The following is an 11521-nucleotide window of genomic DNA, read 5'->3' as shown; positions in this document are numbered from 1 at the left end:
GTTCTAACTGGTGGGAGGTGATACCTCATTGTAGTTTTGATTTGCATTTGTCTAAGAATTAGTGATGTTGAGCATCTTTTCATGTGCTTCTTGGCCATCTGTATGTCTTCTTTGGAGAAATGTCTTCTGCCCATTTTTTGATAGGGTTGTTTGTTTTTTTTGTTATTGACTTGTATGAGCTGTTTGTATATTTTGAATATTAAGCTCTTGTCAGTCGCATCATTTGCAAATATTTTCTCCAATGGGGTTGACACTTTTATTATCCCTGTTTTACATATGAGGAAACTGAGGCGCAGAGAAGTGAAATAACATGCCCAAGTTCCCCCAATTTAGCAAGTGGCTAAACTGGGATTTGAATCCAGCCAACCTGTGGTGAAGGATCCAAGACACCAAACTGTTTCTCCAAAACAGGAGAGTAAGAAGGATCTTCAGACAATTTATAGTTATAAACACTCACAAACAGCTGCTCAGCCTGTGCTTCCTCATATCTAGAGGAGAACAGTTTATATATATATATATATATATATATATATATATATATATATATATATATATATATATATGCGTATATATATATATGTGTGTATGTATGTATGTATTGAGACTGTATCAGAGAGAGAGCAGGGACCTCAAAGCAGACAGAGAAAGAGCGAAAAAAACAAGTTTGACTAAAAAGACTAAAGGGGGAAATACCATTCAACACCATTTTTCTGGAAATTAAACTCAAAGGACCATAATCCTCATTTTTAAGAAAGTATTGAAGCACAGTTATGGGGAAATGTAGAAAGAAATGACTCCTTAGCTAAACTTGTTCATATTTCAGTAAATGTTGAAAGCAATCTAGTAACTCTAAAATGACTCAAGCTACTCGTGTGTCTTTGAATATAGGATACAAAGTCTGAAAATTTCTAACTCTGACCTTTGTAAACTATACACGACACAGAAGAAACAATATGTTTTGAGTATTTTTTCTCAGACCTAGACAACCTTAGGGTTTACATGGGAACAGATTTCATCTGCTCAAATAGAGAATGGACTGAGAGAGGGGAAGAGTTTTAAAAGGGGAACAGAAAAAAAAAAAACATAGAAAAGCAGGTCTGTCGTTTCCTTGGGAAATCCTTTTACTGGGAAATAATTGTCTTTCTACCTATAGTCAAGAAGACAAGGTAATAGGCTAATGCCTCTCCACATCTAGAAAGGAGAAACCAGAGACCACACTGAGATTAAGAACAGGCTGATCTTGAGATAAACTCTGAGCAGACACAGGTGGCCACAGTCTGGAATGAGGCAGTGGTCCAAGTGGGACCAGCAGCTCTCTAGGTGTTCCAGTGTCTCATCCCATCCTGAGTGTTGGCTGCTCTGGGTTTGGGGCCGCCTGTGCCATAATCTCTCTGCTTCCTTTCTGGTGAGCTTATCTACTCCATGACCTCAACCCATCTATGTATATATAGGCTAATATGTCCCATATGTATTTTTCCAAACCTGACATGCCCCCTGAGCTCCAGGTTCATTTTTCTGGCTACCTGCATGACAGTTCCACTTGGGTATCTAATAGGCATCTCAGATTTTACATGACATGCCTTCCCAGCTCCTCGAGTCCCCCTGCAAATACCCCCAGATTAATAAATAGCACGACCATCAGCCAGGGTGTTCAAATCCAAGCTTGAGCCTAGATGATTTTCGTCATTTCGCATTCCTCACCTCTGGTCCATAAAGCAGCTCCTGTAGACTCCTCCAGTTCATCTGAAATTTGCCTGCATCTCTTCATTTCCTCTACCAACACCGCCGTTCAAGCCACCATTGTCTCTCTGGGCCTGCTACAGTTATCTCTTAACTGGTCTTTCAGCTTCAACTCTCCTCATCCTCTACATTCTTCAAAGCAGCCAGAGTCAGAGTAACTTGGCTTAACATTCAGAGAGCTTTATTCTACTTGATATTCAATATCACAAATTGACCTTCAGCCTGGACCTTATATTTTTCACTCCTATTGAGGTAATTTGGGGTTTGGGGTACCATGTTACCTTAATGGAAGAAAGAGTACGGTAAAACAACCTACATTTGCATGTGTTGTAAGGGCAATATGCATGTCCAGCATGGTGACTAGGGAGTCACCCCTATGTTTGTGTGCAGGCCAGCCTGAGGCTCGCTCAGTTACCATTGTCACTGTCGCTCAGGGTGAGCTTGTCAAAGAGGGACCCTGCCAAGCTGGCTTCTGGGGTCTCCATCTTGCTTCCCAGAATCAACAAACACTAACATTTACATATTTTAGTGAACTCAAAGTTTTCAGGTAAAGTTTAAGGATCCTTTATTTTGATCCCTGTCCCATCCCATTCCCTTCATTCTTCCTCCAGAAGCAACACTACTGTGATTTTTATACCATGTTTTTATACTCCTGCTATTCGCAGGCACCCGCATTCAGCAGGGCCTCACCTCACCACCCCCCATATACCCACACTGTTTAAAAGGGGAAGATGGATTTTGCACTTTCCAGGGCCCCATGGAACGCCTTCTCCCTCCCTCTGTGGAGATCCTGACCTGCATGTGGGTGGGGCATGGGTGGGGGGAGAGCCTCCTGGATACCTGTTTTAAAAAGTGAGAGATTTGCCCACATGAATCAGCCAGAGACCTTTATTTATTTATGAACCAATAACTTTACTGGAAGAAACGGAAAAACTGCAAGAAAAAAACTTAAGTGATAAAATAAAGTCCAGGAAAAGAGAGTCCTGCACTTGTTGCAAAAAAAACAAACAAAAAAACTTAAGGGAACTTCTTCTGCAAGGGCACTATTGCCGTCTGCATGGCAGGCACGGTGACCAGGGCTCTGGTCACCCCGTGGCTCTGGGAAAGTCCAGGCTCAGTTCTTCTTGTCGCTGTCGCCCAGGGTGAGCTTGTCAAAGAGGTACCCTGCCAGGTCGGCGTCCGGGGCCCCCACCATGCTCAGGGTGGTGACATGACCCTCCAGCTCTCTGATGAACGCCACCTGCTGGCCGAGGTAGTGAGTTGCCAGGAAGAGACGCAGGTGGGGGTCGCTCTTGTCGGTGGCCAGCTGGTGCAGGTCGAGCAGGCTCCGGTTCACGCGCTTCTCCAGGCACAAGGCGCACTTCATGGCCTTGAGGCCGCTCTCCCACTCGTCACTGGCTGGCTTCCTGATGTCTTGGATGTGGAGGCGGACCCCGCGCTGGTTCTGCAGGCGCATCAGGCCCTGGGCCCGCTCGCTGTGCTCTTGGGAGCAGCGCAGGAAGAACCCGGTGAAGTGCTTCAAGGCCACGTCGTCGCGGATGAGGTAAAAGGCCACGGCCAGGCACACGGAGGAGGCGTGGCGCTCCAGGGTGAAATGGCTGTTGACGGCGGCCTCGCAGTCGGGCTGGTAGTTCTGGCGCACCTGCGAGGGCGGCGCGGGCAGCATGGCGGGCGGCATGGCGGGCGGCGCAGGCAGCATGGCGGGCCTGAAGGCCAAGGTGAAGGCGGTGTGGAAGCAGGCCCTGCGGGGCCGCAGGCGGCGGTGGCCTCGGATTATCCCCAGGGTGGGCGATGAGGGTGGCCGGAGCCGCTGGGCTCCGAGCCGGGTGGCAGATGGCTGGATGCCGGCTCTGGGATGGACCCGAAATGGGGTCCGTTATGGGAGTTAGGCGGTGGGCTTCCGGTTCTGTTACCGGAAGAGGTCACGTGGGGTGGGCGGGGCACGAACGCTGCACCCACGTTCCATCAAAGCCTGGGTGAGGCAGGGTGACTTTGACCTGAGCACTTGGTATCTATTAAGTTTTTAACTTTGCAAAAATATTTCGGTTTCCAAGGACTTTCTCTTGTTCTCTAATTGCTCCCTTTTATAGCACCCTGTTCTCATTTTATAAACCCATTGTCTTCCTTAAAATTCTGAGAATATGAATTTGTAATTTTTGGTAATGTTCTCTTCCGTTTCCTGTGTTATAGTTGTTTTTTCCTCCAGAAATTGTTCTGTTTGTTCATCATGATCTTCTCTTTCACTTTCCTCCAATATCTGGCAAACATTTGTCCATTCGTATTTGGGAGTAAAGGAGTCATGTGATCAGCCTAGGTAACTAGCATGGATCTGATCTACAGTTGGGACGCCCATTTCACTAATAGTCTTCTCCTCTGAATGGGGGGGCTCAGTGTGTCAGTTAGGGAGTCTTTTCTATTTGGGATACATGGTGTGGAGCTTGTAGGTAAGATAGGGACCATCCCAAGTGCCAAAAGCTTGGCATTTTCTGACATTAGAAGACTTTCGTGTATCTCTTCTGTAATAGATTGTGTCATTCTGTTTTGTTTCTTCCTCTTCTGCTGAGCGGGTCTGCGGTTATCTCAAACCTGCTCTCATATGGGTTCCCTTCCTGAGCCTTTGAATGACGTAAGGAGACTATCACCCCATCGCCTGCACCACCACTGTGCCCTGGATCTTGGTAAGAACAAAAAATAAAAATGTACTGTCTTAGGCCAGCAAGACTTGGGATATTTGTTACAGCAGTTAGCCTACCCTGACTAGTTACCCAAGGAAGTTCTGGATGACTACAGGTTATAAGCCATTGTAAGCTTATAGCATTTCCTCTTGGTGGAAACGCAGATCCAAAAGTTAAAAAGTCTAGATAGAGCCGAATCATCAGGCTCTTATTTCTTTTGCAGAATTCATCAATAATATATATCAGTCCTGTTCCCTTTTTCCCTCATGGAGAGTGGAATGAAAAATCCCTCAAAGACCCATGAAGCACAAGGAGTAAGTTTTTCCATTTCCCTCAGTGCTGGGGAGCAAACCCAGGCTGGTCCTCAGGTGCCCGGCCTTAAGCTGACAACAGGAGGCATAAGGGGTGGGACTGGGACCGGCTGACCCCTGAGCCAGTCAGCTGTGGTGAGGGAGATGTGGGTCATGTAGGAACCGCATAACTGGAGGATGTGTTTGTGTGGGGCAGCTCCCCAGAAGAGGAGGATACTGGTCCAGAACTGGCAGCGGAGCTAAGGAGATGGTCCAGGGGTCGTACCTGTTGGCCTGCCCTATTGGAGTGTGCGGGCTGTAGGCTGGAGGGAGTCCCAGACCTGCGCGTGTCTCCTCCACCACACAGCACGCCGGGCGCTTAGCACCTCGTTCCCTGAGCAGTTCTTCGCCTTAGGGAAAGAGTAGAGAGAGAGAAAGGAGCAGCAACAGTGGGCTCAGGAAGGCCTGGAACAACCAGTCTGAGACATCTGTGGGGGTGGGAAATGGCTTCAGCGCCCAGACGCTGCCTCGGGAGGCCCTGGGGCAGGGTGGCCTGGCCGTGCTCTCCGCGAAGGCCGGGGTTCGGGAGCCTGGCCGCGGCGAGCACCGGTTAACCGAGGGGACCAGGGCGCCAGTCCCAGTGAAAGACTTGATGAGTCCTCCCCAGACCCGGTGATTCCCTGCCTTCTCACTAATCCTCACAATTCTGTGAGGGAGGGTTGTTTTTATCATCTCCCACACGAGGAAACTGAAGTCTGCGATATAAACTTCTTGTGCAGGATGACGTGGAAACTGCAGTGAAGTCAGATCTGACTCTCAGCTACACCCCTAGTGACCTCAGTCAATAAAATGGGGTACACACAGGACACTGTGTCATGTCGTTTCTTGAGGCCTCTCCCAGGTTCACATAATGAGAGAACAAAGAGGTGCAGACAGACAGCTGTTCTGATTCTGTAGCAGCTCAGTAACCCCTCTGCCCCCCTTCTCGGCACAGTCCTAACCTTCAGCAGGGCCAGGTTTCCCGTACCCAACCATACAGGACAGTCTCTTCTTGCTCAGCTTCTACTAGGAAAGAAGTTTAAGTAAATTTTTAAAAATTTATGAAGGACCACAGTTTGAGATGGAACAACACTTTTCCTCAGCAGGCCGGCAAGCCCCTGACCATGGCCGGGACGAGGGGGTTGAAGTTGGGCATCACTCCTGTCATGTGCCTCCTGGCCAACCCCTCCAGCTGGGTTGTTCTTGATTTACATTCTGCTGGTCTAATTGATAGGTGACATTTCCTCATAAGTTTGTGATCTCTCATCCTCTTTCAATGGGGGTAATCAATATTTCATCCTAGGGTTAGAACAGAGACTTGGGTTGCCTTTCCACATAGACTAAAATCAGTTTTCTAGAGAATTATTTAGCACCCCTCTCCCAAACGCCTGTCCCTTGGTCGATTCTCCAAGTAACCATTGACATGTGTGTATGCTTCTTTCCAAGCAGACTGTACTCTGTGAGGTCTGACGAAGATCACCACCCCTCTCCCTCTCTCAACAGTCTGATGCACGTAAATCCCCCAAAATTGCTCACTGGTGATGTGTACCTCTTTGGCGTAACTAAACCACACTTCTCAAATGTGGACCATAAATCTTCACACCTGGTGTTTTAATCTGGGGGGAGGGGTGGGGCTGATACGTCAGAAAACCACCCATGTTCTGCCTTTAGTGGCCAGCAATGGACTCGGACCCATTTCTTGTGGAAACGAGTGCAGAGAGCGGTGGGGATCATCACTGGTCCTCAGTGCTTTCCTGACCGTGATTTTATGGTTGAGCACGTGTCGTTCAGAAATCCAGTACCTCAGTTGTGCTTCTTCATCCAGAAGGAGTTCAAAGGATTCCTGTGTCACGTGTGGCCAGAGACGGGGACTCTCTTGTGGGGAGTTCTAGTCTAGCTGTGGTCCTGTGATTACCGACTGCTTATCACGTGATCAGCTTGACCCAGGGAGGGGTGAGGAAGAACCGCTACAGGAGGAAGGTAAACAACAGAAGTCTTGGGGGTGGGCTCAGCCTCTCAGTAGCGCTGCTGTTGTCCAGAAATGCCTGGGGCACTCACCTGGGCCATACTGCTTGAGGCAGCCCTCACAGACATCTCCCCTTTGGGAGCCAGCATTGTGATTGGACCCGCCCTCCCCCCCACCTCACCTTGCGGTTCTTATTATGATTGCAAGATGCACTTCAGTAACAACGATCAGGGAACTTTGAAAAAAAAAAACATGGTTTGTTAGTCACAGGTCCTGGAGGACACATGGCATGCGTGGAGCTACACAGCGAGGTCATGGGTCGAAAGAGAGAGAGTACGTGTGCAGGCCTGGGGTTCTTTTATTGGGGTCTAGCATGGGATGCCTAGGGTTTCACAGGTTCAGTCTTTATTGGTGCATTTAAAACATGAGCGGGAATTAAAATGCCAGAAGGGAAAAACAAGTGGTCAGATGGTCAGTTCCCTAAGTCGACCAGAGATCTCCAAAACAAAGGAAACTTCTGGGGCGGGGCCGCCTGGCTCTTCCTCTAGTCCTGTAGCCGGCAGTGTGTTTATTCAAGACAGCTGTCTTTGAAGTGGCTGCCTAGGCAATCAGAAGCTTAAGGTCAGGCACTTGCGTTACAATAAAAAAAAAAAATTAAAAAAAATACTAACTCAGCTGCTTGCAGTACAATCCCATCCCCCCCGCCCCCCGCCCCGTGATGCTGAAGCATCTGAGTTAGTGGTGAGGACGTTAACAGCCTTCAGTCATTTGTAGGCGGGGAGCTGTCTGGTTGGGAGCGCACATTTTGGCCTGCTTCCGTGGGGAAATATGATACGGTGCTGTCCCGCTGTCGGCAGGGGACAAACTCACAGTCTGACGAGCCTCTTGGTATAGGGTAGGGTCACCGAGCAAGGACCCAGCAAGTTCTGCAAAATCATATCATAGAAGGTCATCCCCCGATGCCGTCGGGGCAATGCGTTTAGTCCATTGTTTCTGGAAAGTCTTAGTCTCCATGGCAGCGTTCCGCAATATAAACTGGGAAGTCGGGCCATCTGGGTGAGCAGCTAGGTCTCCAACTAGTGCCATGGCCCTGGGGTGTCCTCTCTGGTATAGGACGCATGGGCATCTCCAGTGGTGAACTCTTGGGCTGGGGCGGTATTGTCTGGAACGGTATCCTCTCCAGCAGGGAGTCTGTCTCACTCAGGGGTGAGGTCCTCTGGAGTGGTGGCCACCCAGGGGCGGGTGCGTCCTCCCATGTGGCTATGCAGTTGGGGTACTGATCATGGGCTGGGCATAGGCTAGCCTGATATAACTTAGAGGCTTCCCCGAGGACCGAGCTGCACACCTGATGCCTGCTGCTTGTGGAACAAATTGTTAAGAGCTCTCTGGGGTCATCAGGGGCACATTTGGCAACAGAATGGGTTGCTGTCCTTTCCTTCCCGGAGGAGCTCATCCAAGCACATAAAGATTCTGGGCACGTTTATGTCCCAGGCTACGGGAGATCTTATGGATGCCACTTAGGCATTCCTGGGCTCAACCCGTGAGGGCAATCAGTGGGCAAATCCTGGGAGCACAGTCCCTGTACCCAGGTGGGTTTTATGTACGAGCAATCATAGGGCCAGTTAGCTTGTAGCACGATTTGATGTTGAAATTGGGCAAGTGTCATTTAGACATTGCTTCCAGAGGGCCCCTTGCCTATAAAGGGATGCGATCCCTTGGCCGCTCAGACTCGGTGGCACACTAGCCTGAGCCCTTCCCGCAGGGCTCTCCAACATTCCCTGCTTTTCCACCCTGTGGTGCTACTGTGGGCCGGAGCAGTGTGTTTACAGCATTATATCTGGGTGAGGATTAGGCCCAAGGGCTCTCCCAGTAACCCTGTCACCCAGGCGGTACAAAGCAGTAAGAACAGCCATCACCAGATGGAGCGCTGACGTGTGAATGAGCTTGGGTCACGTTCCTTCTGGATGAGCTATCTGTGTGTTGCTTAATGGCTGAGCGCGGTTGCTTGGTGGGGGAAAGTACTGGGTCGCCTTGTCTGGCGTGGGGTCAGGCCACGACTTGTAGCTTGCTCGTCATGTTCTCATCCCCAAATGTGGCCTGCGTCCACCAAGCAGAGCTCCTGCCCCTCTTTCAGACACCCAAAGTGCGCCACTGGTTGGTCCCGGGGCGATGACTTCTACTTCCTCTGAATTAGCTGGGGAGTTCAGTTTCATTAGCCGGCTCTTGTAGCCACTGTGTTTGGTGAGAGCGGCCGGTGTGGAGGTGGCTCCTTTTGGAGAGTCGTCACCGTTGGCAGGATCTCCAAAGCGATGATCTCGCACTGACTTGGTGGGCTTGTGGCCTGTGGGGCATTCAATGGTGAGGGGACCGTATTGGACTGTCTGCCCTCGATCAGCCTATATCAGAGGGAAGCAGATGGTCAGATGATTAAAAAGAAAATCATAGCAGCATAGGGAAGTGGAGTCAGAGGTCAACATTTAAAGGGCATCGTGCTGGAGTGTGAAAGCTTGAGAACTGCCAGAAATGACCCAATGTGGAATTTTGGAGGGTGTATGGCAATTGTGTAATAATTGGTAGGAGGGGTATAAAGGCTCAGGGGGTGAGAATTAAGCAAGATGAGGGCCTGCGGCAAGAGGTCCATCCATGTCGAGAACCACTTGCTTGAAAATAATTTAAGTAGTGTCTCTTTAAGAAGGTCATTAAGATGCTTGATGAGGCCAGCCACCTGGGGGCGGGAACCTAGGTGGAAGTTTGGAAGAATGCTGGGGGGGAGAGCCCACTGTTGAATCTCCTGAGAGGTAAAGTGGGCGCCCTGGTCAGAGTCAGCAGTGTTTGGCGGTGATCTGAAGGGAACCGCAGTGAAGGTAGGAAGGAAAGAGATTACCTGTTTTGAGGAGGAATTTTGGGTGGAGTTCACCAAGAGAGGCCTCGTGTTAAGCATCAGTGATGGTGATGGGTCATGTGGAAGCCCCAGCCGGGCGGGAGTATGGTAGGGCTCCCCGGGGGAGTGGGTCCCCGTCGGGACGGCCCCCGTTGTTTGCTTTGGGTGCAGAGAACGCGCTCATCTGTCACCACCTTGGCTGCCGCTGAGGAGGGGGGCGTCCCCTCGCATGAGCACGACTTGTTAAGGCACGAATTCCCCGATGACCTGAGGTTGTGCGGGTCCATTTCGCCAGCTGGGGAGAAGGGTCGGTACCCTGAGGCATCTACGGGGCAGAGAGTGGAGGGCTGAGTGAGGGGGTCTGACCGCAGCATTCTTGAAAACGGCTTCAGGTGTGGAGCGGTTAGCGTGAGCAGAAACGTGAGAACTGACGATGGGGGTTGGGGGTTCTCCTCGTTCCTTCCGTGTCTTGGAGCCCCAGATGGCCTTGCCTTGCATGAGGAAGTTGTCCCTTAGCCACTGGCCAGGCCAAAGTGCAAGGCTGTTAGCAGCGGCCCGGGAGTCTGTGAAAGGCCCCTTTTTGTGGCCTCCGTAAAGGCTGGGTGAACAGCTACAGGTTCTGCCCGTTGGGCTGAGCCAGGGGTGTCCTCCTCGACTGGAAAGGTGCCCGAGGCCGGGTGGATGACGCAGCCCTGCAGCGAGCTGCATGGCATGCAGTGATGGCCCTGCCCTTGGCGAAGAGCACTAACCCCCTGTCCATTTCAGACAGTTGGTCCCGAGGGGCTCCCCGAGTAGCCACAGGAGGAGAAAGCGGGGTGGGGTGGGGACGGGGGCTGTCACTCCTCGGGGCTCTCCGGCAAGGGGCTGAGCACGGGGGAGACCACATCCTCCTGCCATCTGGAAAGGCCTTTGACCTCAGGTTTAGCCCTCCCCTGCAGGTACCATTTCCCTGTTACCAAGGAGGCATCAGTGGCCGTGCTGAGCTTTTCTCTTCAGAGGCGTCTCTAACCCAGGGCACTTTAGGAAGTTGTGTTCAGAGTAATCCCAGGTGGGGGCTGGCTAGGGGCTCAGTTCCTAAAAGAGCCCAAGAGGCTGCCAAAAGCTGGTGCCCAAGGGGAGTACGCGGGCCTGCCGCTGGGCTAGGTGCTTAGTCCACAGCCCCCCAGGAAGCCAGGTAGGCTCCTGTTTGGTCCCGAGACTCCAGGAGGCCACTTGACATGGAATGCGGAGCCAGTGGGGACTAAAGGTAAGACCCGCTGGACTGCGTGCTGGGCACCTTGCAGAGCCCACTGGTTGGGCTTTGCCCCAGTGGAAGGTGGGTGACTTGTGTGCGACTGCGTGTGCGATGGGGCGAGATGAGGGACGTGTTGCCTCCAGGACACGAAAAGGCCTACTATGTGTTGTGCTTGTCTGAGTGTAGTGGGTGGTTTAATGGTGAGTAGTTGATGTTTGGCTGTTGGGGAAATTTCTCAGCCCTTAGAGGACTAGGTGACGCCCAGAAACAAGACGGATGAGGCCGGGCCTTGGCTCTTGAGGTCCAGGTGGTGTGCGAAGGGATGCAAATCTGCCCGTACTGCTTCCTCAGAGGAACCCCTGAGCATAATGTCATCAGTATAATGCCAGAAACGGCACCTTTCCAACTGTAAGGTGCTTAAGTCCTGGTGGCAGAGGTTATGTGTGGTTGCGGGGCCGTTTAAATATCCCATTGGGAAGCACGTAAACGTATAATCGGCCCCCTTCAAAAGTGAAAGCAAACGGAGCCTGCGATTCCTCCGCGATGGGAACAGAATGCAACGTGTTAGTAGGTCAGTGAACACAGAGGACGCTCCTTGGGCCGAGTGTACATCCTCAGCCAGTTCTATATTATTAGGAACTGGAGCCTTACTGGGGAACCTGAGCACTTTTTGGTTTTGATAGTCAACGGTGAGGT

At 51.0% G+C, this 11521-nt stretch overlaps 1 protein-coding gene across 1 annotated transcript; it reads right to left on the bottom strand.

The window, feature by feature from the left end:
* Positions 1-2854: 2854 nt before the first annotated feature.
* Positions 2855-3406, bottom strand: LOC103012409 (ferritin heavy chain-like). The gene has a single exon (XM_057538550.1). The coding sequence runs from the start codon at positions 3404-3406 to the stop codon at positions 2855-2857; it is 552 nt and encodes a 183-aa protein (XP_057394533.1).
* Positions 3407-11521: the final 8115 nt, after the last annotated feature.

This window comes from Balaenoptera acutorostrata, chromosome X (genome assembly GCF_949987535.1).
Source record: "Balaenoptera acutorostrata chromosome X, mBalAcu1.1, whole genome shotgun sequence".
In the NCBI taxonomy this organism is placed as follows: Eukaryota; Metazoa; Chordata; class Mammalia; order Artiodactyla; family Balaenopteridae; genus Balaenoptera; species Balaenoptera acutorostrata.
This window is presented reverse-complemented; position numbering and strand designations above follow the sequence as displayed.

Excerpts from the sequence above, each read along its gene's own strand:
- LOC103012409 (XM_057538550.1), bottom strand. The coding sequence starts at position 3,406 with ATGCTGCCCGCGCCGCCCTCGCAGGTGCGCCAGAACTACCAGCCCGAC.